General features: G+C 39.8%; 1 protein-coding gene across 3 annotated transcripts; it reads left to right on the forward strand.

The window, feature by feature from the left end:
* The first annotated feature begins 2,188 nt into the window (after positions 1-2,188).
* On the forward strand, positions 2,189-26,445 carry Fcrl4 (Fc receptor like 4). 3 transcript variants are annotated; one of them, XM_087190997.1, is made up of 13 exons: positions 2,193-2,546; positions 4,346-4,366; positions 6,059-6,139; positions 10,780-11,034; positions 12,223-12,477; positions 12,792-13,076; positions 14,394-14,681; positions 20,117-20,221; positions 20,583-20,682; positions 21,574-21,656; positions 21,891-21,956; positions 24,885-24,916; positions 25,005-26,445. In XM_087190997.1, exons 1-13 carry the CDS (start codon positions 2,516-2,518, stop codon positions 25,095-25,097), a joined length of 1,695 nt encoding a protein of 564 aa, XP_087047123.1. In that variant the 5' UTR covers positions 2,193-2,515; the 3' UTR covers positions 25,098-26,445. The 3 variants fall into 3 exon arrangements, with proteins under 3 accessions (XP_087047122.1, XP_087047123.1, XP_012932794.1); XM_087190996.1 differs by having other exon boundaries at positions 2,189-2,546; positions 24,885-26,445; XM_013077340.3 differs by having other exon boundaries at positions 2,194-2,546; positions 20,655-20,682; positions 24,885-26,445.
* The last annotated feature ends 283 nt before the right edge of the window (positions 26,446-26,728 follow it).

Raw genomic sequence — 26,728 nt, forward strand, 5'->3', positions numbered from 1 at the left:
CAGAGCAGAATCAATTCAATGGAGACTAAGAGAATGAAACAAAAAAAATCAATGAAGCAAAGAGTTGGTTCTTGGAAAGAATAAACAAAATTGACAAACTCTTAGCAAACCTTATCAGAAAAAGGAAAGAAAAGGCCCAAATCCATGTAATTAGGAATGAAAAGGATGAAATTACCATGGACCCAGCAGAAATCCAGAGGATCATTAATACATCTAGAATTATTCCAAAATTAAAAATTTAAATGTACAACTTTAAATACTTAATATATACATACATGAAAAAAGTTCAGGATTATCCATTTCTTTCCATTTCTGTATTTTGATTAAAGCAATTATTTCTGTTCTTCATTAACATATGTAAAATCTAACATTTATTTATGATAAATCAAACAATTTTTTAATTAATTATGGCATATACCATCCATGGCTGAAGTTTCAAAATGAAGAGACATTTTTTGGCACCAATAATAGGCATTTATACCAATAACTTAAACAGAGATGCAAAAATAGTATTTCACTTAAACTATTACACAATAATTATAACAAATATTACTTTTTATGTTTGGACATCATCTACAATACCATAAGCATAAAACTTTCTTATGCTAATTGGAATTTGTGCATTCATTCAACAAAATTGAGGCTAGAAACAAGAAAACGAACAATGATACTTCCCCTTCCCCTCAACCTTTAGTTATTGACACACATACTTGAGATTTAAACTCATGTAAAATACTGTTTTACACTGTCATAAGACATACAAAAACATTGGTAGAATATAGTACCAATTGGAAAGTGTTTTCTGATTTATTGTTATAGTTTCTAGTAGTATAGAATAACTAGCTCATCATAATTATTACTTGTTGAATGTTCACATTGTTCCAGGCACTGGGCCAAGAGATCTATATCATTTTACATTTATATATACATCTACATCAAAACCTCTCTTGAGCAGGTATATTATTTTTATTCCTTTTTTACAAGTGTGAAACTGAACCCAAATACTTGACTAAGGTCATACAACTAGTAAGTGGTAGAGTCAAATTCAGATTTGTGAGGTTCTACAGTTCAGGTTCTTGACTGCCATTTCATACCTTCACCCCAAATGGGAGAAATACAAGCAACTGAAAGGTCCCAGGGCAAGGAGACAAAGGACTTGAGTGCCATCTTGACAATAGTCATGTTCCCACAGTGACCTGTGGCTATGCCCCTTGTAGTTCTTACCACAATGTCTTTATTAAATTTTTAAAGGAGATGCATTGCACTCATGTTTTTCTTCATAGATATCCTATTTCTATTATCATTCCCTCACTGGAAGTTCAAGGATCCTTCATTAACAGGTATCAGAGGTGATGATGATGGGCATGGTGACTGCCTTCTGCCTAACTTTATACTAATCTCCCAGTTCTACAATAATATCCTTTCAACTCAGGTGTAACTTCCAGTAGAGAGCCTTTCCTCACTCCCCACCCATGGGTCAGTCTCCTTATATTTGGCTATCAGAAGACTTTTCATTCTGTGTAATTCCCTATTAATTTGTCTGCCCAACCAAAAGGAAAATTTTGTTGAGTTTGATTTCCACTATGCTCTTAGCACCTGATTTTACACCTAAAATATAGTTACTCAATCAATATATATTTACCAAGATATGCCTGTAGCAAGTTTTAGATTCTAGAACCTTCAGTAAAAATTCATTGTCTATTATATAAGAGCATGTGAGGCCTGTAATTTCCTCTTCTGTTCACTTTCTACTCAGATTAAAGACTGTGTCTTCCCCTGGGACCGATGAGTCAGGATATTCTCAGGTATGTCAAGATGAGAGCTGTCCTGTGACTGAGAGGTTTCCTCAAATGTCTAGACAGCCAGCTAGCAGGTTGCAGCAGAGGAAGCAGGGGTCAGAGGAGGGTGCTTCTTACTGAATGGGAAGTCTCCATCTTCCGGTGTTTCTGGTACATGCTTGCATTGTGTAAATCTTAACGGGATTACAGGGTTGCAGTCTTGCCTAGTGTCTAGTAGCAGAGATGATTAACTTGCAATTTCCTGGGAAGACAGAGGCTGGAGAGGTCTGAAAATATCACAGCTAATGCTAGGAGAATCTTTTCACACCAAGATGTCACAGCAGTACTTAAATCATTCTGTTAAATATTGATTTTCATCTTCTGGATTCCCTTACAGTGGGTAGCATGGTCTTCACTTTTTTTTTTTTTTGAGAAAAGGTCTTGAAAAGTCACTAAGTTGCCCAGAGTGGGCTTGAATTTAGGATCCTCCTGTCTCAGGCTCCCAAGGTGCTGAGATTACAGACATGCACCACTACACCTAGCATCTTTGTGGATTTGAGAGAGATTCTTCTACTTCCCCTTTTCACTTCATTATGCAGCCAGCTGTGCTGAGAGGAGCACTTTACTGAACTCCCTTCTGTGCACAGGCAGTGTAGACACACATTGCTCTGGTAGTCTGGGCCGATCTGTTCTGTCTCCTGAGAACCATCCTCCTGTGGCCACTGGGACCCAACTCCATGCTGCTGTGGGCATCCCTGCTGATTCTCGGTAAGTGATGGAGTCTCTCCTCTGGCTGAGCCTCAACACAAGCAAAAGGCCTCTCCTCTTCTGGCTGAAACCATGGATTTTACCCCCATTTCAGAACAGCAGAACATGGACTCAGGGAAAGTTATTGATTTAACAGTGTGAGAGGAAAATAATTACTGATTTCCAAATGTGCATTCTTCATCCACTTTTTCTTTTAGATGCCCGTGGAAAATTCCTCCTACCTCAAAGTGGGCTATTTTTTCATGTAAAAACAAACAACAAAAACTAGAGTTATAGTCAGTTGCCTTCCTAAATCATACCCTCATGAAGACCTAGAGCAAAAAAGATAAACAGACCCTTGTGAAGAATCATATCTTAGTTGTGAGGTGAGATAGGAATGATCTTCCACTGAGAATAGCATTTTCCTTCTCTATATCCTCCAAGCAAACCTATTCTGGCATTGTAAAGGGCATGGAAAGAGAAGAAATAAGATGGCTTCCCTTTGACTTTTTCTCCCTACTTCGCTATTATTTGTCCATGTTTGTGCAAATGTGACACTAATTTTCTAGTACCTCAAGTTGAGGAATTTAAAAAGTCAGTCTTTGGAGCCAGGGATTTAGCTCAGTGGTTCCACTGTCTGCCTTGCAGGCACAAAGTCCCTAGTTCGATCCCTGGTACCAAATCTTTTGTGCATTCAACATTTTTAAGTGTATTTGTCTTGTTTCCCTTTACATCCCTAGATTCTAATTAAGGGAAGAGTTACTAGTGTGATTGGCACATCATGGAACCTCAATAAACAGTGAATGTGTGGATATACTCAGGACAGCACAGTGCTGGGCACCCCAAAGAGACTAGAAACCTGAAATACAGAGCCTCTGTTCTCAAGAACTGACATTCTAATTAAAACATCAAAGAAGAGGTGTAAGAATATCTGACTTGGCAATATAGGAGAAGTATTATATATTGGATCACAGAATAGCCATGATAATGATTAATTTTTGCTGACCTTGAATATGCCCCAGACATAGTTCTGCTCTGGGACCCTGTTCTAAGAATACTACTTGTATTAACTTGTCTAATTTTCTAACAATTAAGAGCTTGAATTGTTATAACTCCCCGGTTTATAAATGAGGAAATCGAGGCACAGCGACTTTGGTATTATGACTAAGATTTGTGCTTCTAGTGGCATCAAAATTCAAACCCATAACCTGACTTTGGAAACTATGCTTTTACTACACTTGATCTTAGCCAAAAGGCAGAGAAGTGATGGAAACTATGATTTTAAGCACCACACTTTACTGTACATTCAATTATGATGAGTTCCAGTAAACTAAGATGGTCAGTGTTTTGACTCAAGAGGAAAGAAAGATTGCTTCAATTGAGAGAGGCATCTGAGAAGGCTTCATGAGGAGGTTTGGCCTCTCTTAGGCCTTATCCAGGAGTGTGACTTGATTTTAATTGATACTGAAGGAAGGGAAGGAAATTCCAGGTAAGGACAGAATGGAGCCAAATGTCAGCAGAAGCCTCATATTTTTAAAACTCATAGGAGTGATGAATTGAGGAGTTACAAATTTATCTCATTGCAATAATACTGTAACAATACTCATTTTTCAAATGTGGGAACTGAGTCTTGGAAGTTTATGTGATTTATCTGGAAACACACAAGTAAAATTCAAACAAAGCTGGGTCCACAGCCTGAGCAATTGTCTTCTCTGGGTGGGTTGTTTGGAAGTAGAATATGGACACTCAGGCTCTGTGGGCAATAGCTGGGGACTCCTCAGGAAACAAATGCTAATGCCTCATTCTTGACTCTCTTGCAGCTCCTATCAGTGGACAATTTGGTAAGTCCCCTTTTATTTTTTTCTTTTGCATCTTTAGATGTCTGGATAACTAGCCTGTATCTCAATTTGTAAGGGCTGGCCTTTTTGTCCCATTCCTCCTTTTCCTGAGGGTTGTAGACATGTGAAAACATCTGTTATTCTGGTAACTCTGACCCCAAGCATGGAAGTCACTCTCTAAGATTAAACCTGCCATTGCACGAGATAGACAGAAGACTGGGTTAGGTGTCACAGAGCTCATAGGAGAAGGTGCCACCAACTTCATGTGGGATCCTAGTCCAGTTGATGGAAAGCACAGAATCCTGTGAGGAAAAGTTAGAAAAAAGCCATTATTTCAAAGGGAGAGGCTGGGGCTCCGATAACTTTGCCCCTAACCATGTGTAACCAGTTTCCCCAAACGTTAGCATTCTCTGTAGACATTTATTTCTATTAATAGCAGAAAGCCCAGCCCTCAATTGGGAGCTGTTTCTTGGGTGTTTGGCAACATCTGGGGGATCCCTTCAAATCCACTGAGTACATTTTGGGAGCTGCTGGCTGTCATCCTGCTCAGCCAGCAGGAACTGGGACCCCGGATGGACAGTGTCGCCCACAGTACCTGGGTTTGCTATTCTCACCTCAGAGTCCTGATCACAAACCATTTGTCATATTCTACTGCCTAACTGAGACAAGATCATAACTTGGCAAGACTTTGCTAATATTTCTAGCGTGAGGAAATGAAACAGTCTTAACTTCAGCTACTGCATGTTGTCAGCCCCAGAGCCCATGAACTCAGTGCTCTGACAAGGAGGGGTGTCCTCCCAGTCATAGAGCCACCTGCACATCAGGGGGAGGGCCAGCTTGCCTGGACTAAAGAGGAAGTTCACTGCACCTGCCCGCAGAAGGAAGTTCTTCCCTCCAGGAGAGGAGATGCCCAAACAGAGCTGGTGGGAATTTCTATTCTCTTCAGGAGAAACAAAACCATTCCTACGGAGGACATACGCATCCTGTCCAAATCTTTAAGAGACACTTTTTAAAAAGTCTGCAGAAACTCACAAATGTTGCACATTACCAAACAGAACATGTATCTTCTTCATCTAAAACATTCATTCAAATGATTCTTACAGTTTTTGTTCCCAAATGGAGGAAAGCTATTATATCCTTTATAAGGTAAAAGAACTATGTCTTTTACATTTGAATATAATTAAAAGAACTACTTGGGCAGTTCTTCCAGGACACTGTAAGAATATTTAAAGTCTCAGCTTTAAAAAGACTATCGCTTATAAGCCCTTACAGGTAGACAGTCTTCCTTATCTGAGTATAAAAGCTACCAAGAAGAAAATCAATACTTAATAAAGTATACTTAAAATTTTATAGTCAATAGTACACCACAAAATTGTGATTTTATTTTTGAAAAATAAACTAATACAAATAAAAACTGTTTCACTTTCTACTTCACAGAAGTTAGATTACCACAGGCAATTTGTAGAACACAGTCTGTCTCCAATACTGATTTTTTTTAAAAGCATAGTAACAGCCACAGCTGCAGGCAGCATGACTGTGTTCAAGGAAGGGAGCAGGGGGCAGGTAGAGCAGGAAACTAAAACAGTCAAAGAATTACACAACTTCTTCTCTCTTTGCAATATTAAAGCTAAAACTTTTTCCAGAGCCCCCATTCCCTGTGCATCCCTACTTTATTCATCTGACATTTTTACCTAGACCTGGATCATGTGGCAAGAACGTCAGTGCTTCACTTGCCAAAAACAAAGAAGGGCACTGGGACCAACTTTCAGGAGATTGGTAAGTGTTTTCCTAGTTATTGATTTATCTTTTCAATTGCTCTTCCATACTCCTTAGTGATGTTGTGAGCCACTGAAGCAATGGTTTCACATAACGTTTACCAATTTAATAAAATACTGCTTCTTGGGCAGAATATGAAACAGCAATACATTTTCACTGTATGTCTACCAAACCACTGATCTTTGAGCAGGCAGATAGTAGTATTACACTAGGAGGGATTGTCAATGGCTAGCCTGGTGTGGATCTTTGCTTTTAGTAATAATAAAAATTAAAACTAAAGCACAACTTTATAGGAAAAAGCTCTAATTACAAAGGAAGAGAAAATGGTAAGGGACTCTAGCTTGGGGAGCTGTCAAAATTCAGGATAGATGCTGCCTGCCTGGCAAGCGCAAGGTCCTGTGTTCGATTCCACTACCAAAAAAAAAAAATTCAAGATAGCCCTTAACAAAGAGAGTAAGAAAAATAAAAAAGGCTTCAGTTTGAGTAGCTGGAAGGGGCATACTCTGATGAAAAGGATTAGATTGGCCACCCAGAAAAACAGGAAGCCAGTTTATAAGCACGGCTGGTGGTCTGGGATCCAGTTAATCATTATCTCAGTCTTGTTTCATAGCTCTGAAATCCTCATGGCTTGAAGGGTAGTTCCATTCCCATGAAATGATTATCTTTGTTTTGTGGTGTGTGAGTCTGTTTTTTCCATAATGTAGGTGATCACAGGCTTAGGACAATGACTGGAGAGTACTGGCCATAGTTGAATGTTCCTGTGAATCTCATACCTTGGTGTCCTCGGTCTTGACAAAGCATGAGGTCATGTAAATTCAGGGCTAATCAATCTAGCTTTACCAAAATTTAGATAAACACTCTCTAAGTAATCAACACACTCATGCAGAGCTGAGAAGGGATTTGGACCAAAGATATTCAATAATAAATGATACAAAATGAAAGTCAAGCTTTATTCTAATTTTAGTTATCTATTTGGCATTTAAGTGAAGAGTTATGATTTTTAGCAAAAACTACTTTAAACCCCCGATTGCCTTGGGAGAAAATGCAAATCAAGGTTTTGATAAGTAACAGGCTAAGAATCTGTAATTTTGTTTGTTCCGGGTCCATATGGTGGTTTCTGACTATCTCATAACTGTTCAGAATGTTCTAATAGTGACTAATTTGTGTTACAATTACTTTTGTTGTTAAATCTCACAACTTCAAAACAACAAAACTCATTAAATAAACATTCAGATTATAAAAGAACCTCAGCAAGAGTTTCTTGTTGTGGAAATATAATTAAAAATAAAATCTTCTAACCCAGAAATCTACTCCACAAAGATAATAGAGAAGCAAATCACTTTTATTATTGAATAACCATTATACCTAAATACAATGCACATCACAGGCAATCCACTAAAAGACCACAAGGAGGGCCAGGGATTTAGCTCAGTGTTCCACAGCCTGCCTCACAAGCATAAGGTCCTGAGTTCGATCCCCGGTACCAAAAAAAAAAAAAGGGCTACAAGGAAAAGAAAAAAATCCTATCCCTTCATTTAACCAAGTAGATATAGCCCACACAAACATGTTTTCTAGATAAACAATAGTCCACAAGAAAAAGGACTTGACAGCACCTGTTATGATTTGAATCTAAATGTCCTCCCAAAGCCTCATGTGTTCATAAATGGAGCTTTTTGGAGCTGGGCAGATCTAGGGTGTATGAGACTGAGGATAAGGGTGTGTGGTATTAAATTAGACCACTGACTGGAATCGGCATAGTTCTCAATGTGGCTGAATGGATTTACTGAAGATAGGAAGTCACATTCTCAGTGTAGTTGGCACCACCCAAAATGCTTGTAGCCTAGATGGGATAAGAAGGAAAGGCAGGTTATGGCTGCTTGCTGCTCATTGCCTCCTGCTTGGCCTGCCATGGACTGTTTCCTCCTCTGCATGTGACCCTCTCCCTGTGCCATGTGACCCTACCTTATTATCAGCCCATTATGGACTGAAACCTCTACAAACTGTGAGCTAAAATAAACCTTCCCTCCTTTAACTTTAGGTGTCAGGTATTTTGTCTTAGCAAAGAGAAAAATAACTAAGACCGCACATTTTGTCACACATAGTTCATCTTAACTTTATCATGATAACTGGGAAGACTGCTGTGCCAGTTAATCGGCTTTTATGTGGAAGAGAAACAAACTTTTCACATTTTTATGTCAGTAAATAGTTTTGCATATTAGAGCAAGGTGCTCACTCCAAAGTTAGGTTCTTAGCCTCACACAGGAACTGAGACAGGGAACAATCTCCCTAGAGGTTTATATTTCAAAAAAATTGCACTGTGATACTGGCCACACACAGCATTACTTAGCTATTATAAGAATTTATAAGCTACTGAAAGGATGGAGAAAGAAATTCTGAAAGAAAAGGTTAAAGAAGATAAATCTCTTCCCTTATTTTCTTTTTCTTTTTCTTTTTCTTTTTTTTTTGGTACTGGGAATTGAACTCAGGACCTTGTGCTTGTGAGACAGGCGGCAGCACCACTGAGCTAAATCCCTGGGCCCTCTTCCCTTATTTTCAACAGGGAGAATTAAGGCTCTTTTTAATTTGCTTGCCCTATATTATTTGACTTCTGACCATCTATGCTTCAAATATCTTATGGCCCAATTTCATGCAAGCTCAACATTTTCTTGTCATTGAAGTTTAGGAAATTAGGAGCACCTAGCTTCCTACACTTTCGCTCTTTGTAACTATTTCTATATATTTATTGTTTCAGAAAACAGCCTGCTCATCTTCCCCATACCTACTTCTCATTGGTATTGAACCAGGAGGCTAGGGTGTGGCTAAGACTAGCTGGGAAAATAGGGGTAAGCTGTTAAATATGAAATTCCAAGACATGTGTGCAGAACAGTTCCCAAAGCCCTGCACTTAGACCTTTGGCGAGAATTTGAGCAGGCTTTTGTAGGACAGTCCAGACCTGACACCAGCCCCACAGTGGGAAATACATAAAGGATAGTTGACCTTGAGCTTGAGCCAATTGTGTCTCTTCACAGTAGTCTACCCTGGTGCTGTATTCCCCCTCCCCACTTTTTCTTGGCCAAAACTTGCTCTGCATAGAATTTCTTTTCCTACTTTTAATAAATATATAACGTTGCTACCATTTACTCATGTCCTGGCCAATTCTTTGTTCAGGACAGAAAAAAACCTCGAAGCCCCCTCTAAAAGGAGACTCTTAACTCCCCAAAACCTAGTAGCAGTATGAATAAAACTACAGCTTGGACCTTTTCCATAAATACATAATTGACCTTCAAGTTTCTATAATTCCCTTATCTACAAGGCCCATTTCACCACATGCCCAGGCCACAAACAGAGGAAAAAATTAATTATTTTTCCCACTACCCATCTTAGGCCCATTGGCTAGGGCTAATGGAAAAAAAAAACTGATAAAAGTTTAACAAGAGAAAAATAACATTAAATTGCATAAATACACATGGGTGTTCCCCCCTCAAATAAAAATGGCTCAAGGAGGTAGCCAGATGACTAGGGTTTATATACTATCTAAGGCTAAACGAAGGAAAATGGCCTTGGGGCTTCTTAGAGAGGGAAAAAAGTTATGGGCAGGTTGTCTTACATAACACCATATGGAAAGCCAGTGACATGGGCAGTAAAAGAATTTACCAGGAGTAGAATAAGTGCAGAATGAAATTTATTGAAATATACCCTGTGAAAGGCAGTGGGGACAGTCAGGAGAGGGATCCCACTGGAATGTGGAGGGGACACTTTTCATGGTAGGGGTTAGTGGATTTAAGTTTGGTTGTTGGTAAATTCATTGTTTGTTGTGAAGAACAATAGGAACTGAGTATGTGTGTGTTCCTGGGAAAGTTTGTGTTTTGGCATCTTGAAATGTTGGTTGTCAGGCATACATCTGGGGCCCAGTGTATGAGAAATGTTCTCATTGTCCCACTGTCTGCAATGAAAAATATTTTCACTCTACTACTATTGTATACGAAGGTGACCAGGAAAAGTATGTTAAAAAAATGTTGTTTAGTAAGGTTTGTTGTTAGATTTAAGTCAAAATCTTTTTCTTTGAGAAGGTCCAGGACAGTGAGACACCTTTACCAAAGGAGATGTCCTTTTTGGAAAGGAAAACTTTTTTTTTTTCTTTTTGCAGAGCATTCCCTACGCCTGTTGATTCTCAGTGGCCTTTAACTCAAAATAATAAATAGGTGAAAGAAGTACATTTTAGGGTGGCATATTCTGGTACCCTGCACACATAAACAATTGTGTTAGAGGAGTATCTGTAACACAAAGAGCCTGGGAAACATGATGGGGGTGTGGAGTCAGGAAAAATGCAATTGTCAATTCTCTTCCTGAGGTCCTAATCTATAGGAACAGGTTGAAGGGTTTGTGAACCTGCCATCATAGCTCAATCATGACTGGATCCTGCTAGGGTAGCCCTCTGAAAGGTCATTTCACTCCTGAGCAGCCACCACACTTTGGGGTAAGTGAGCTCAGCTGGAGGACCTGTAACCTGAGTAAGTAGTTGCCCTCCCTGGGACATTAGAGACTGTCCAGAGCCAGGTCTCTGCATCTGTTTCACTGGACTCTCTGCCCCTGGGACTATAGCCTTCTCTTTCTCAGATCCATTTCTCTCTCCTTCTCAGCAACTGTACCTAAATCTGTGATCTCCCTTCATCCTCCATGGACCCCGGTTTTCCAAGGAGAGACAGTGAATTTGACTTGCAATGGATTTTACTTCTGTGCATCAGAAAAAACAAAATGGTACTTTGGGTACTATGGGAAAAAGTTACTGCGAGAGACTTCAGGAAACATCCTAGAGGTTCATGAAGCTGGGATGTATAGATGCCAGGCTGAAAACTCATCTCTGAGTGGCCCTGTGTTCTTGACCTTTGCTACAGGTGAGAAAGAAAATGAATTCATTAAATCTTTAGGAATTGTTTCAGTTCAACTTAGCTCTCTGTACATTTTAAGAAGTGGAGTCCTTCGTTCTTCTCTAAGCCTTGACCTCACCTACTTCCAGTTTCACATTCTTTCTCATCATCTGCAAGTATTTTTCACTTGAAAATTGTGTTTAAATATTTAACATTAATCAACAACATTCTTTCACACTCACATAGCGAAGGAAATTAGTTAGTTTTAGGGAATATAAAAAAGATGTCTGGGATCCTGGCTTGTAGGACTGTTTAGCCTCCTAAGGGAGAAAATACACACATGTGAATATACTGAGCACAAAGCAGAAATCGAAAAGGGCCGTGAAGGAGGTTAGGAGTGGGAAACTTACAAGCTCAGGTCTTTCATCCCCGCCTGTCCTGGTATGTATGTCTTCTTTATTCTGATTCTTCTTTTTGACTGATGCAAAACTCCCATGTCTCTTCATGCAGCTTTACCTAGTTTATATATAAAGGTTTGGATCACATCCACAGGCATGGCTCTGTAGGAGGAGCCATTCATTATAATCCTCTAAGAGAGAAAGAATAGAGCTAAACTCAAATTACACCTGAACAGCATGAGAATTGCCGTAGAGGATCACATTGACTGCCCTTGGACAGTGTATGCCAGTACACTGTAATACTTCCTTGTTCATTTCTTCAAATGCTATTTCTTTGATTTTCTTGCTTTGAGATTTGATAAGAAGATTGATGTTGATTTTTTACATATTCTTTGATGTCAGGGATTTTTTTCTCTCTATTTGAATCCCTACATTTCGAATCTGTCCTTAAATAATTGTGTAAAGATGCTTAAGACTGATTTAGAAATTGTGTCTGAAGCATGCCACATTGATCTGGAAAGAGGTGAATGCATTTGGGCCACGAGACCAAATATTGTGAAAGCAAAATTGAAAACACCTTTGTAATATAAGAGACACAGGGGAAGGAGGTAAATGAATCACGATTTTTGTTTTGGTTTCGTTTGTTTCTTTGAGACGAGATCTCTCTATGTAGTCAAGGCCAGCCTTGAACTCACTATCTAGCCCAAGCTGGCCTCAAACTTATGATCCTTCTCCCTCAGCCTCTGGAGTGCTGGGCCATCAAACATTCACCACTAAGCCCAGCTTCTGAATAATATTTTCTCTCTGTTGTTTCCAGGCCCCCTCATCCTGCAGTCTCCTTATTCTGTGTTTGAGGGTGACACACTGGTTCTGAGATGCCAGAGAACAGGAAGAGAAAAACTGACTGCTGTGACATATTCTTGGAATGGAAAAATATGCCATACTCTTAATGAAAGCTTTGATCTTTTTATCCCAAGAGCGAGTTCAAATAACAGTGGCATTTATCAATGTTTTGGATATGACAACAAAAATGGTGTCGTTAAATCAAATACTAAAGTTATTAAAATTCAAGGTAAACGCTTTATTTTATATAAATTCATTTAGTAATGTGAAGATGGGGGAGTTAGATATGTCATTCGGGAATTTATAGGTTAATACTGGAACTTTGGAAATATCAGAGGCCTAAATCCTCTAGGAGACAGAGAAAGTGGAACAACTGGACTTGAATAAACCTAGAGAGAAAGAAAGTGATAGAGAGCTTGATAAAGCTTGATATGTTGTGTGTGTGGTTTCCTGGGACTGAGAATCCAAACTGAGAATCCAAACCTGTTTTTCCAGAGCACTAAAGGTCTCATGCTGAGAACTTGATTTACTTTTTCTCTCTAGAACTATTTCCACATCCAAAGCTGAAAGTCTCAGCCACCAAGCCTATAGAAGGGACCTCTGTAAACATGAGCTGTGAGACATATCTTCCTGCAGAGCGATCAGATACTCCTCTTCATTTCATCTTCTTCAGAGACAACATGCTCATCCTGTCAGACTGGAATGAGTCCTCAGAGCTCCAGATCCCAGCCATCTGGAAAGAAAACTCGGGATGGTACTGGTGTGGTGTTAAAACAGTGACACACAACATACACCGACACAGCCTCCCGCTGAAGATCCGGGTGCAGAGTGAGTCTCGCAGAGCCATGTGGGCTGGGAGGGGCCACAGCACCTTCTTTACATCTCCTGCTCCTTCTGGCTCTGTGGGTATGGGAATTAGCCAATAGAAATGGGTTTTGTCATTCTGACAGAGGCACCAGCTTATGAGATGTAATGAAAAATATGGCAGAAAATTATGACACATTGCCATTAATCCCCCTCCACATTCTTCCCCTCAAATCAAACACACATATCTCATCATTCCTGCCACTTTTTTAACTCTTCTGGAAGTCCTCTTTTGTGTATTCAGTTGGGCTTTTGTGGCTGACTGAATGTCCTGAAACAATTAAAAATGTTTACTTCTTATGGTCATTTTGACTTTGGGGAAGAGCCAGAAATCACATGATACCAGATCCAGTGAATAAAATGGACAACAACATACTACAATATTTTTGTTTCACAGAAATTGCCATAAGTATTTGATCAATATGGTATGATCATAAAATACAGTAAATGTTTAAATTTTAAAAATTATTGTAGTAAAAGACACATCATTAATCTCAAAATAATCAAAATACTTCCCCTTGCTTTATACATATTTATTCCATCATTCTTGGCAATGTGTTCTTTATTGTAATAAGATTTTAAAAATTCAAACATTTACCATATCTTTCAATCACTTCATGTAGATTGGGAAGTGAGGTACTATAATAAAAGGAATAAAGAATTTCATTTCTACTTCTATTTTCCTAAAAACACAGTCTTCTCTCCCCGCATTGTCATGTTACAGTGATAGGATGGATTTGTGTAGTTAAGATACAAGAGCTAGGCAAAATAATGTACCCTGCTACTTAGTTTGCAGGTTCTAGAATGCTGGAGCTTGGCCTAGCTATTTAGAACAACAAGCACCTGCTTCTTCCTAACTAAAAGCTGAAAACAATGTGAGTGTTAGCAATGTGTGCAACAGAAAAGGAGATATATCCACATAGGGACAAATACAATAAATACCAATTTGCCTTGGGTACCAAAGCAGAAATTCTGGAAACATGTTATCCAGCCTCATGCTATAACAGCCACTATGGCTATCACCTAGCTCTCAAAACAATACAGACTATCTGTTGAGTCAGACAAAACCTACGTACTTCTCAGGTATAGTTCATTTTTCTCTCTTAGGCCACTATGTATTAGGACAGAAAACTTCATACAATGATATTCTAGATCTACAACCCACAATTCACTGGTCATCTGCGCAAGAGTAGACCTTGAAGTCACATCAAAAGGATTCTGTTCAATACGCTTTCTTCCTTCCCCTACCTGGCTCTCACCTGGTATCTCCTGTTCATGCAGGGATCCCTGTGTCTGAGGTTTCCATAGAGACCCATCCGCCAGGGGGCCAGGCCATTGAAGGGAAGATGTTGATCCTTTTCTGCTCCGTGGCTAAAGGCACAGGGGACATCACATTCTCCTGGCACATTGGTGACACGAAGGAGAGTCTGGGCTGGAAGACTCAGCGCTCCCAGAGAGCAGAGCTGGAGATCCCTGTCATCTGGGAGAGCCATGCTGGGGCATACTACTGCATGGCTGACAATAGCTATGGCCCCATCCAGAGTGAGGCCATGAACATCACTGTGAGAGGTGAGTTCTAATCGCCATTGACCTTAGCTATACTCAGGAGACTTCCTCAGATTAGGAATAGCCATGTGTCAACATTAGCTTTGTGACTCTCCTTTGTCTGTTTGTGTTTTGTCATCTTCCCCTGTGATAGACAGTTTCTTTCATTAGAAAATTAATAACTCAATCAAGTCAGAGCAATGTAGTATTACAATGAGGTAATGCTGGCCAGGAGCCATTTTCGCTCTTGGAGGTGACTTTGTGTGTCTCTTCTTCAATCCATTGTATGCTAATCTCGAAGAGCAGCCTTACCTCACTAACAGCATTTTAAGTTGAGGCACAATTCTGTTATCTGTCAACTATAGTAAGTCATCCACAGTACGTCATCCACAGATCAATGTCCTCAAGGTGGACAGAACCAAAACCAGAGGGCAGCTTCATTACTGTAAGCCTGAGAAATTCTCAGCTACTGAATCATGTGCAGGAAACCTACAAGCAAAGAGATCAGATACAGAGCCCAGCTTTGACCACTGAAAAGACAAGCCTTGCAAGATCCTACAGTTTTATCTCATGACTTTTATTTCCTCTGTCCCTAAGAGGCCATCCAGGCCAAGCTAGCTTCTCAGTCAACCTTGGCAGTAAGGAAGTGGTTTCTACTGGGCTTAAATTCCTTGCCCATTGCAGTTTCAGTTGCATTCCCAGCTGTACCAGTAGATTCTTAATGAGAAGCTACCAGTAAGCTAGATTTCCTTGCTTGCCTTTATAACAAAGCTCCTAAAAGAGTTATCTCTACTCACTGTCTTCCCTTCTCCCATTTCCTCTCCAACCCACCACCATCAAAGCTTGCCTCCCTCCACTAAATTTATTCTCATGAAGGTTACCAATGACCTCACTATTGCTAAAGCCCAGGGAAATGCTCAGCTTCCATTCTACTTGACCTGCCTCCAGCTTTTGACACAATCGATCCCTCTTTCTTGAAACACTCCTCTCATTGACTTCTAGGATACAACTTCCTCTTGGTACTCTACCTAATTATCAGACATTCATTTTAGCCTTCTTTTCTGAATCCTCTTCATATTTCCAACCTATAAATTTTGGGAGCTCTATCCTCAGACTATCCATGTGACCAGACTTTAGATTATCACACCTAGTCTCATTACTCTAGAAGCACTTATGACTTCTATATACTTATGGCTCCCAAACTCATTCTACAACCTCTAACTGTAGGCTGAACTCAAGGCTCATATGCCTAAGTACTTAACCAAGTATTCCACAATTCTAATTAGCATCTCAAATTTAACTAATCTGAAGCTAAACTCTTGAGTTTCATCCCAAACAGGCACCTGCTTAGAGCCTTCTCTTGGTACATGTAAAGCTCATTCACTTAGTTACTTAGATAAAAAATTGGGGCACCATTCTTGACTCCTTTTTTTTTTCATCATCTATATAATCCACCTGCAAGTTCTGAAGGCTCAGTTTTCCAAATACAGGCAGAATCTTTCTATTTCTACTGTTCCCACTGTGGCCACCAGGCCCAGTCCTCCAGTGTCATGCCCTCCTCAGGCCCTCTGCATTTCTCTTCCTCCATATCCTCATGCTCACCTTGCACTTCCTGCAATACTCTATTTACCTTATCTGTGAGTCCTTCCCCAACCATGCTTTATAACATAGCAGACTTTTGCCCCAGTGCTCTTTCTCCTTCTCCCAGCCCTGCTTAATTCTCCTACCGTAGCACTTATCACCAGCTACCATACCATGTTCACTCCTGTTTGGTTGCTGTCTTCTCCCTCTCCTCTTTTATTAGCCTCGTGAGGGTGGATCTTTGTTTTGACCTCTATTATATCCCAAGTGTTTGCTCAGTTCAGGCGTTCAATAAACATTTGTTGAAAGAATGAATTTTGCACACATCTTCTCTGTTGATTATAGTAACAATCCTAGAAAATAAGGGTATTATCTCCACTCTATAAAAAAGGGAAGCATTGAGAGGTCTGATTATTTGTATATATCCAGAGTTTATACATGGGATCTCAGATTTGAGCCATGATGCAATCTTTTAGCTCAGAGAGACAGACAGTAATGTTACAGTTCACTAAAGAAATGACACACTATTGAGTACTATCATCAAACATGCTAAATAAGCAGTCAGCTCTGACAGTCAGAGCCATGAACCTGAATGGTTGTAAGAGGCTCTGGGAAGGGATTGCTATGCTCAAAGCTCAGATGCTGCTCAATTTTCCCTTCAATTCCCTCAAGGCAAGTCCTATGGTAAGATGGGGCCCTCCTAGCTCAGAGAACTGAGATGTTTTCCCCAGAACCAGATGCCACAGAAGGGTCTGCATCTCAGCTTTGAAACAGTTGGGGAACTGAGACATGGGATATAATTCCAAGCAAAGAAGTACTGAGACTGAGCCAATGGCTTTCAAGATGCAATTTAGGGGAAAGGAGGAGGGATTACGAAGGCTTGAAGGCTGCCTCTGAAGACACCTGGAAGGCCTGAAATGTAGAGTGACTCTGAAGGTAGAGGTTGCTATCTCTCCTGGAAGGCTCTTAGAGTGAAGCTGTTTACCTCAGGGAGAACAGATGTTATAGTCCCAGAGGAGGGTAGCAGTGAATCTGTTGATAATTCCCGTTTAAGTGTGAAATACTCATCTTGCTTTAGGGGCTCATGAAATGTATTGTCTGGTCCAGCAGAACTTGTCCCTTCACAAATGTGATTTCATTTTACCATTTTACTCCCATGGCAGGCCTGCAAAGATGGAAACAGGATCTCAGAGACTTAAATAGATGTCAAAGAGTCAGTTGATATTTAGTAGGGTGGGATCGCCTCCTAAATCTTTTAAGTCTGTGGACTTTGTGCAAAATCTCTGTGTTTGTAAATGGGTGAGTTTATAACAGGAGAGAAATTCTTCAGTGGCCTCAAACACTGGGCTAAGGTGGTCAGGCTTGATCAAGTTGGGCTGCTATAACAAAACACCATGGGCCGGTTGGCTTATGTACCAGAAATTTATTTTCTCCCAGATTTGGAGGTTGAAAGTCTGAGCATACCAACATTGTTGGGTGCTGCTGAGACTCTTTTTCTGGTCTGCAGAAGGCAACCTTCTTGCTCTGTTCTCACATGACAGAAAAAGAGGCCAAGAGCAAGCTTTCAGGAGTTTCTTCTTAGAAGAGTCCTAATCCCATCATGCAGACCCCCACCCACAAGACTGCATTTGATTGAAATTATCACCCAGTGACCCGTTTCTAACTATCATTACATTAAGGCTAGAACTTCAACATATGCATTTTGAGAAGACACAGTTCTGCTCACTGCACAAGCAGAGGCTGGCTGGCATGGTTCTGTGTGGGTGCACACTTAACCTGTGGGGCTGTCTCCTAAGCTGACCAGAAGGCAGCATGAAGCTCCTGAGAGCCTTGACCATAATGCAAACAAGACCTAATCCTTACATAGACAGGAAACTTATATACCAGGCACCGTGCAACCCACATAATATATGACATCCTTAATCTACAAATAATAGCAAATAGCTAGTATTATCCTCATTTTACAGATGACAAAACTGAGGCACAAGAAGACTAAATAATTTTCCCTGGCCTCACAGCTAGTACGTGGAAGACCTGTGATTTTAACTCCAGAATCTGGTTTTAGAAGTCTATGCCTTTTGAGTAACAATTACAATTACTTCCCATACAGTAGCCATTTCTTCTAAGAAATTGGGTCACCCAACAGGAGAAATAACTTGCTTTTTGACTGCTGAATCTGAAATCCCTGGCCTGTGTTCAGCTGATTCTGATTTTGCACAGCTAAATGCCCAAGCAGGCAATGGGAAAATACATGCAATACAGGATGCAGTGGCCAAGCCTCTCTGTTCCTGGATTCTTCTCACTCTCCAGCCCTCTCCTTCAGCTCTCATGGTGGAGAGGCTGGACTGGCTGCCCCTGAACACTGTTTGTAGGTGGAACCACTTACGGTCAAATGGCAGCTTTATAGTTTTTTGGGGGAAGGGAAGGATAGAGACAGAAATGTCACCAGCTGACCAGTGGCTACTCTGTATCGGGAGTCATAGATGAAAATAAGTGGAAATTATCATTAGTGTTGCTATTATCCTAATATCTGATGTTCTCTGTCTAGTTGGAGGTATTGGTAGCTGAAGTCTAAATTGGTTCACATGAGGACAGGAAATCTGTGTGAGAAGCGCTATCACCCTACACTGTGTCCCTTCATCCTACTCTGGCCTTCTAGCCCTTATCACAAAGGCACAAGTTATATATTTGTTGTCTGTCTCTCCTCCTTAAACCAAAAGCTCCAGAAGAGGAGGGGCTTTAGTGTCACATTCACTTCTACATCTTCAAGGTTTAGCTGTGTGCCTGGCCATGTTAGATACCAGTAAATATTTGTTAGAGGATTGGACGAAGTCAATGAAATTTCTCTTGTTGTAGATGACAGCATAGGAGAATGGACCTTAAAAAATTCAGAAACTCAAAAATATGGACTTTATTATGTATATTTTTCCATCAGTGTTTCCTCTTCTGCTCGTACGGTGCATGTTTCCTTGAGGAAAGAGACTTGCCATTCACTCTAGCATCCCAGTATATGTTTCAGGGGGTAACTAATGACTTTACAGTGATTTTTCAATAATATTATAATACAATATTATTAATATTTTAATAATGTTATTTAGAGTTATATATTATAACTTTAAAAATTATATTGGTATATACTTGCAGTACATAATAAATATTCATTGTGGGGAATTGGCATGTATACATATTACATCTTGGTCCTTTTTATTTCCCCTTCCCCTCCTCACCCTCCCATCTCCTCCCATCTGCAGAACCTCTTCCCACCTCCACAAAGTCTAGTTCCCTTGTTCCTATCATCTATCTTTTATTTTACTCTTTAAATTATTTACACTGTAGCTTTCTCATGTAAAAGAAATCATGCAATATTTAACCTTCTGTGTGTGATTTATCTCACTTAGCTTTATAGACAATATATTTTTTAAGAGGAGACTAATCTCAGAGTTCTGTTAGTTTAATTGGTCCCCTAATCACATGACATCTTTCCAGGTATCTGGAAGAGATTCCCAGGGAACAAAATTACAAGAATATTGGATGTATATAAAGATGTATGTAAATTTATATAAGTACCGATACACACACACACACACACACATACACACACACACACACTGATCTCTCCTTCCCCTAAATTTCCAATTGGTAAAATGATTCATTGAAGGTAGAGAAAGCTATTTCCTGTGTCACTGCACATTAACTTAATACCATGAGCTTTTTTTTGCCATACCATGACCTAAGGAACCCCATGAGTCCTGCATAGTCTGTTAGGTTCTCCTCTGTCCCAAGGGTTGGGACCCTAGCCAAGCTGAAGAAGGGCAGTTCCAAGCTCTATGCATCTCCTGCTGATACTCATACAGGCTCTCTCCTTTTACCAACTTCAGGAAACAAAAAAGGCCTCATTGCTGCAGGAGCCACAGGGGGATTGCTCAGCATTCTACTCCTGGCTGTGCCCCTGCTGTTTTACTACTGGCGCCAGAAGAAATCAGGTTTGTGTTTTTCTCTCTTTTGTAGGGTCCCTGCCCTATTCTTGTCTCTGTCTCCTCAGTTTATGGGCAGCCTTAGTAACATACACCACCATTCCTCACCTGACCACAGATGTTCTTTGAAGTCCACCCACAGCTCACTACTGTGGAAGAGTGATAATTTAGTTATATTTGGTGTCTCCTGAGGTGTATCAACAGAGCCTTAAACTCTGATAGTCTCAAATAATTCCATAATTAATCCATAAATGTGTATCACTAACCCAACCAAGTTATATGTTTTGTTCAATCCTTTTTTTACAATCTTTTCATGAGGATCAAGTTTGGACCCATGTTTGAATGGACTTTCTGGGCAATCTTTCTTCAGGGAGCTCATGTATGTGGGCTTTGAAAAAGACTCCCTCTGCTGACAAGAATGCACCTTTGCTCTATCTTGCAGGACACAGTATCCGGGAAGGTGAAATCAGGTGAGACTTTAGCTTTGGCGGGGGGCAGGGTGGGGGGGACTTCTCAATTACAAATATGTGAAACTGAAGGGTTGTAAAATTAGGTCAAGTTATTTCTCTTTGACTCTGTGGGTAGATGTTTCCATTTTCATGTGCCTTGAATTAGTCAAAATTGAAACTTCCTAGTACCATTCTTGTCATCTATTAGTGTTATATAATTTACATGCATTTAGATTGGCTTCTTATTTGAAATTAAACTATTCATCTAAATGAAAAGTACCAAAGGTTACAGATTTTCTTGGGATGACACAAAATATTTCTGATGCAAATAGTCCTGTAGTTAGACAATGTGTTATACAGGTACAATGCCTAGATTCCAGATTTTCTACAAGTGTTCTAGCTCTTCCAGAGAAGTGTAAGTTTCTAATAATCTTATCTTTGCTCCACATATACACATACAATAATTGGACTTTGTCTCTTTAACTTTCCTCTGAAAAACATGTCCTCTTCTGTATAAGCCAGTGTCTTAGTCTTAGGTTATAGACATGCACTGGAGCATGGATCATATATAATTCCTTCTTGATATGGTAATGTAAGAGATTTAGTTACCACTTCTTGATGGTGAGGATTTTCTTAAACCATTTTGTCTGTGATCCGATTGTATGATGTCAAAGACTCTGGCCTTGTTCAAGACAGCCTGCTCACGCTACCGCTCCCAGTCTCTTTGAAAAGAACAATCTGACTCTATATAGACTGATGAAAGCTCTAGTTAAGCCCTATTTAGTTCCTACTTTCCTACTGACTGCTCACTTCTCCCCAACCCCTTGTCTTCACAGCCTCCCTCCCCAGCCATCTCACTCTTCTGTGTGTTAGTATCCTGCAGGGATTATCATGTGTTTCTGTGTCTCACAGGAGCTTTCCCACTCCAGGCCCAGGAGCATCCTGCCATTCTATCAGCCCTGCCCAGGAGGAGCTGAAGTTCTTGTATGCCAATGGTGAGGATTGTCTTGTAAGAACTGCCCCCAGCCTCAGCCACAGAAAAAGAATGTGTTTTGTGCCCTAGGAGATGCTGCTGGTCATTTATTCTATAGTATTCTGAACTCAGATATTCCCAATAAATGATCACTTCCTTGTGTGTCCAAGAACCATGAAGTGAATGCTTGGGAAGAGGCATCTCCAGCACATATCACTGGCAGGGACAGCCTAGAAACCTTGTCTTTTCTTTCTAGTGCACCCCAATGAAGGAGACTTGGCATATGCTGAGATCCAAATTACTCAGCTGGGAGAAGGAGAAGGTATGTTTCTGGGAAGCGATTCTAGCTGCAAACTACATTCATTCATTCATTCAGCAAATGTTTACTGAGCACCTCCCATACACTAGATATTATTGTAAGGAGAGTTAATCAGTGAACAAATAGACAAAAACTCCTATAGCACTGGGCTTAGATTCTAAAGAGGGACGCTAGATGTGAAAAATATGTAATATATCTTCATTGATGATCAGAACAAAAATTAAGCATACTTCTGATAGATTTTGTGATCTTGTTGGTGTATCTAATATGGTTGCTTTTAGGTCTAAATGAATGTATGTTTACAAAGTACCTACTACAGTAGGCATTGTGCTGAGAATATTTATATATAACATCATATACAAAATCTCCTCCATTTAGAATGGGGTTATGTCCTAAGAACATTGAATACATTAATACATCTAACCTATCAAGCATCATAGTTTAGCATCATTCTGCAGTACACTGTAGAGTATCCATCCATTGTTTACTTTTGTGATTTTGTGGCTGCCTGGGAGCTGTGGCTTGCTGTACCTTCCTGGTATCAAAAGAAAATGTTTTACCACATACCACTAATCCACGAAAGGTTCAAAATTCATATTTGAAATGAGATTTCTACTGAAATATGTATGGTTTTTGCACCACCATAAAGTCAAACCATCATAAATTGCGAACTGTATGTGTGTGTATGGACAATTTTTATTGGATGTTGGAAAATATGAACTTTATATTCTAGAATTCCTTAATTACATTGGATTTGGGATTTTGTTCTGGATCAGGTTGCTTGGTATGAAGTGAGTCCTTTCAAAGCTTTCTTTTTAGCTTTGTTGTGGCAGGTTCCAAACAACCTGTGGGCACATCCAGCCCTAATATTAAAGGAATGTATTTCTGAAGATTCTGTGTCAGATGCCTCATGTATTACAAGATCTGCATGAGTTTCAAGTATTGTACTTCTTGTTCCTTTCCTGTAGCTCTTACCTGGCCTAAGATAGTTTTCCTTCACATGCATGCCTATCAGTATTCAACCAAAGACTTGAGGATACATACCTTTCTGGAGATCTCTGGAATTTTCAGTCTACTTTGCTGCTCTCTCTCTGGTATTCTGTTCTATGAATTCTAACTGCTTTAGCATAACAAAACTATTATTCTCTGTCACTATGACTCGGCTAGAGCCGGGATCTTCTGCAGAACTACCTTCAATAAATCCTTTTTCCTCCTGCTTCCTTGATTTGGTTGACTAACACAGTCTCTGGAGTCAAGAAAATAAACAGCTGTATTTATTTTACAAATATAAATATGATACCTCACCTAGGAATTTAAAATTTCTAGTGTCTTTGTACCTAGTGGGGATTTCATTTATAGGCCAGAAGTCTTGGCCTTATCTCTATCTTTCACTGGCTTTGGATCTTCAGAAAGTGCTTAACTTCACTGAGTCTTAAGCATTTCACCTGTAAAACTATTCAACGTTAGGTTGTAAGAGTATTTGTTGCTTACAGACTATTCCTACATTCGACCAACTTGTACCACTTGATTGCCTGCTTTGTCCATAGCTGTGGACTCTGAGCCACCTCCACTAATCAAGACCTTTTGAATAGTAGATTGGAACTGCCACCAGCCTGCCAAGGTGGATTGAGTGCATCTGATCTGACTGAGCTACCTTGGTGATTTTCCTATTACACTCTGTTCTTGACTTATTTGCCAAAATGCCATATTTGTTGATGGAATACTTGCATTTCAGATATTTGCTGTGTTAACAATCCATAGAGAACTTCACTTATTCTTCTAGGTTTGCATAAAGGTCATGAAATCATAAGCAACATTTCCTTCGTATGACCATTATTCTGAAGACAGAGAGCATAGTTGTATGAATTACTTTTCTTGTTGCTGAGACAAATACCCAACACCCAAAGTTAAAGGAGGGAAGGTTTATTTAGCTCAGTTTGTAGAGGTTTCAGTCCATAATTGGCTGGCTTCAAGGTAGAGTGACACATGACAGATGGGCGCCACAGAGGAGGAAATAGTTCATAGCATGCAGAAGACAGCAAAAGAACAAGGGACTCTAACAGCATCTTTCTTTCCCTTTTATCCAGACTGCTTATGGCAGATAGCACTCACACCCTTAACCCTAGTGCCCTTGAGCCTAGCATTGCACCATTGATCAATTCCAGTGTCATATACTCTAGATCCAGCCACTTCTGAAAAAGCTCCACCCATGACTGCATGAGGCTTTGGGGAGACATCTAACAGAAACCACAACAATACTTTTCATCAATAATTAAAAACATCCCTAATCCCAGAAGGCATATAGAAAGAAAATGGTGGAAACCTCAGGTGCTCTGAGATGTATTTTCTGTTCAGGTGTTATCTCTCCTTAAAATTACTATGTTGCACTAATGACTACCCTTTTTCTGAGAATCTTAATTTCTCATATGCATGGCTCAACAAATTTTCTACTGAATTTTCCTTTCTCTGTGGCTCCACCTCTAAGAAACTGTAGCAATCAAGGACTACTATTTGCTAAAGTAAGAGAGAGTTTTTCTCATAGGGCATACATATGGAGAGTTTTTTGGGGACTTCCCAAAACTCAGGGGTCGTGAAGAGGGTGTACTGTAACTTAAGAGAAGTAAGAATTAAATTAAAAGGAAGATAATATTTCGACATCTAGTAGAAGAAGAAGTGAAATTTTATAGTGTGGTATCGAGGGAGGATTTTACAGATCAATGGAGCTTGAGAAGAACTTACAGAGGGCTAAGTTAAGAAACGGTAAAACAGAAAATGAAATGTGTTTTAGGATTTGTTGGGTTGGGGTGGAGAGAAAACATGACAATCAATGTTGAAGGCTTATGGACCCTGGATTCTGGAAAACAAGCAGGCACAATGGATTCAAAGTGGATCCTTGTGTCCATGGCTCATTAGTCCCCTTTCCCTCCACAGCCAGTACCTCCAGGACATCTCTAGAGGAAAAGGTGAGTCTTACTCCCCATTGTTTTCTTCCTATTACCTATAGTCTCGCACTCCCTCTCTTTCTCCAGTTCTATCTTTTTTTCATCCCAGTGTGCCTCAATTGTCTACTCTGAAGTGAAAACACAGCTCCCAGATAACTCAACTGGAAATGTCAGCCCTAAAGATGAAGACATCATAGAATGATACACAAGTGTGGTATTCAAGTGACTTGACTCAAGGCTTCAGGCCCATCATGGGACTGCAATCATCAACTCTTAAGTCATCTACTCTGAAGTGATGATGGGTTGGCCTCTGGAATGCTTTGCTAAAATGTCTTGGATCTAAAGTTGGGAGAAGCCTCTGTATGCCTGTTCTTGGGATGATGTAGTGTGTTCTCCAGAGTCTGATTTAGGGAAAGACAATAAGGAGAGAGAAGGACAGTCTTTGAAAAATGGAACCCTAAATGTTAAAGAATTGGGACTTGTGCAGAGATAGAAAAGACCAAGAGGTCTGGATCTCTGTTTAAAACATTTATAAGTCTCTCACTGGAGAATCAGCTACACCAGTTGTTGTAAATGTCTGCATAGATGTGGCATTGTGAACATCCCTCCCATCTTTCTACCCTGGATACACTCCCAGGATTCAGTTGCAGATAAAACAAGGGTCCACAATTATTTACAAAGAAATGAATTTTAGAAAAGCTATTAAATGACTTACAAAATCATCAAGAAAGCTGGAGAGGCAGACTCTCGACTGGGATTCCCAAAACAAAGAGTAATTGTATTAACATCATTTGAGACAAAAACTTTTAACATTAAAGAAAAGAACTATAAATATAAAATTAGAAAGCAGCTTTACAAGCCTAAATATCAGTATTAATTCATGATAAATTATTCTTTTTTAAAAAAATACATTTCTAGGTCTGTCCACTGAAAAGTTCTAGAAATAATTACCAGCCCAACAATGATGGACACCCCTTGGTAGTTGTCTCTAAATACCATTTCATGCTCAAAGAAAATAGAGCTGCCTTTCTTGCAAGAGCTATGTCTCTGAGCTACTGCAGAGTTGATATAAGAATGATTTTTTTTTTTTTGGTACCAGGGATCGAACTCAGGTCCTTGTGCTTGCTGGTCAGGTGGCAGAACCACTGAGCTAAATCCCCAGGCCAAGAATGATTCTTTTATTAAATGAAGAAATAATGAAATAAATAGGAAATTGCTATTTTCTATAGCTGTTTCATGCCGTACTCCCTGGTTAACATCAAAACACAGACTACCAAACATTATATGAATCTGATGGAGGTATAAAGTGCAGAAGCACCTACAGAGTAGCCATACCCTAAATATCAGAGCGATTCAATCAAGTTTTTTGATCTAAATACCAGTTTGTAGGGAATATAGGGGACAAAGGAACAAGCTAAAACAGTATCATAGGATTGCAATCATCAAAATGCAAGCTATGGGAAAGTTTTCTAGGCTAAATAAACAAATGAAAGGACCCAGCTTTTTCAACAAGTTAATGGGGAAGGAAGAAGAAGGAAGAAGGAAAAGAGGAAGGGAGGGGGGAAGAAAGGAGTGGGGGAGGGGGAGAGGGAGAGACAGAGATGGGGGAGGGAGGTGGAAGAGGAAGAGGAAGAGAGTAAAGAAAAGAAAATTAAAGGAGAATAGCAAGAAATGAGAAGGGAGAGGGAAGGAATAAATTACATGACGCTTGAGATACATAATCCAAAACGAATGAGTAGGCATTGTTTGGAACCTGACTCAAAAAATACAGTTGAGAACAAAATACTAAGGGAAAGCTGGGTGTGCTGATTCATACCTATAATCCCAGAACTT

This window comes from Heterocephalus glaber, unplaced genomic scaffold (assembly GCF_053883595.1).
Source record: "Heterocephalus glaber isolate CG9 unplaced genomic scaffold, H.glaber_assembly_v1.0 deba00001561, whole genome shotgun sequence".
NCBI lineage: Eukaryota > Metazoa > Chordata > Mammalia > Rodentia > Bathyergidae > Heterocephalus > Heterocephalus glaber.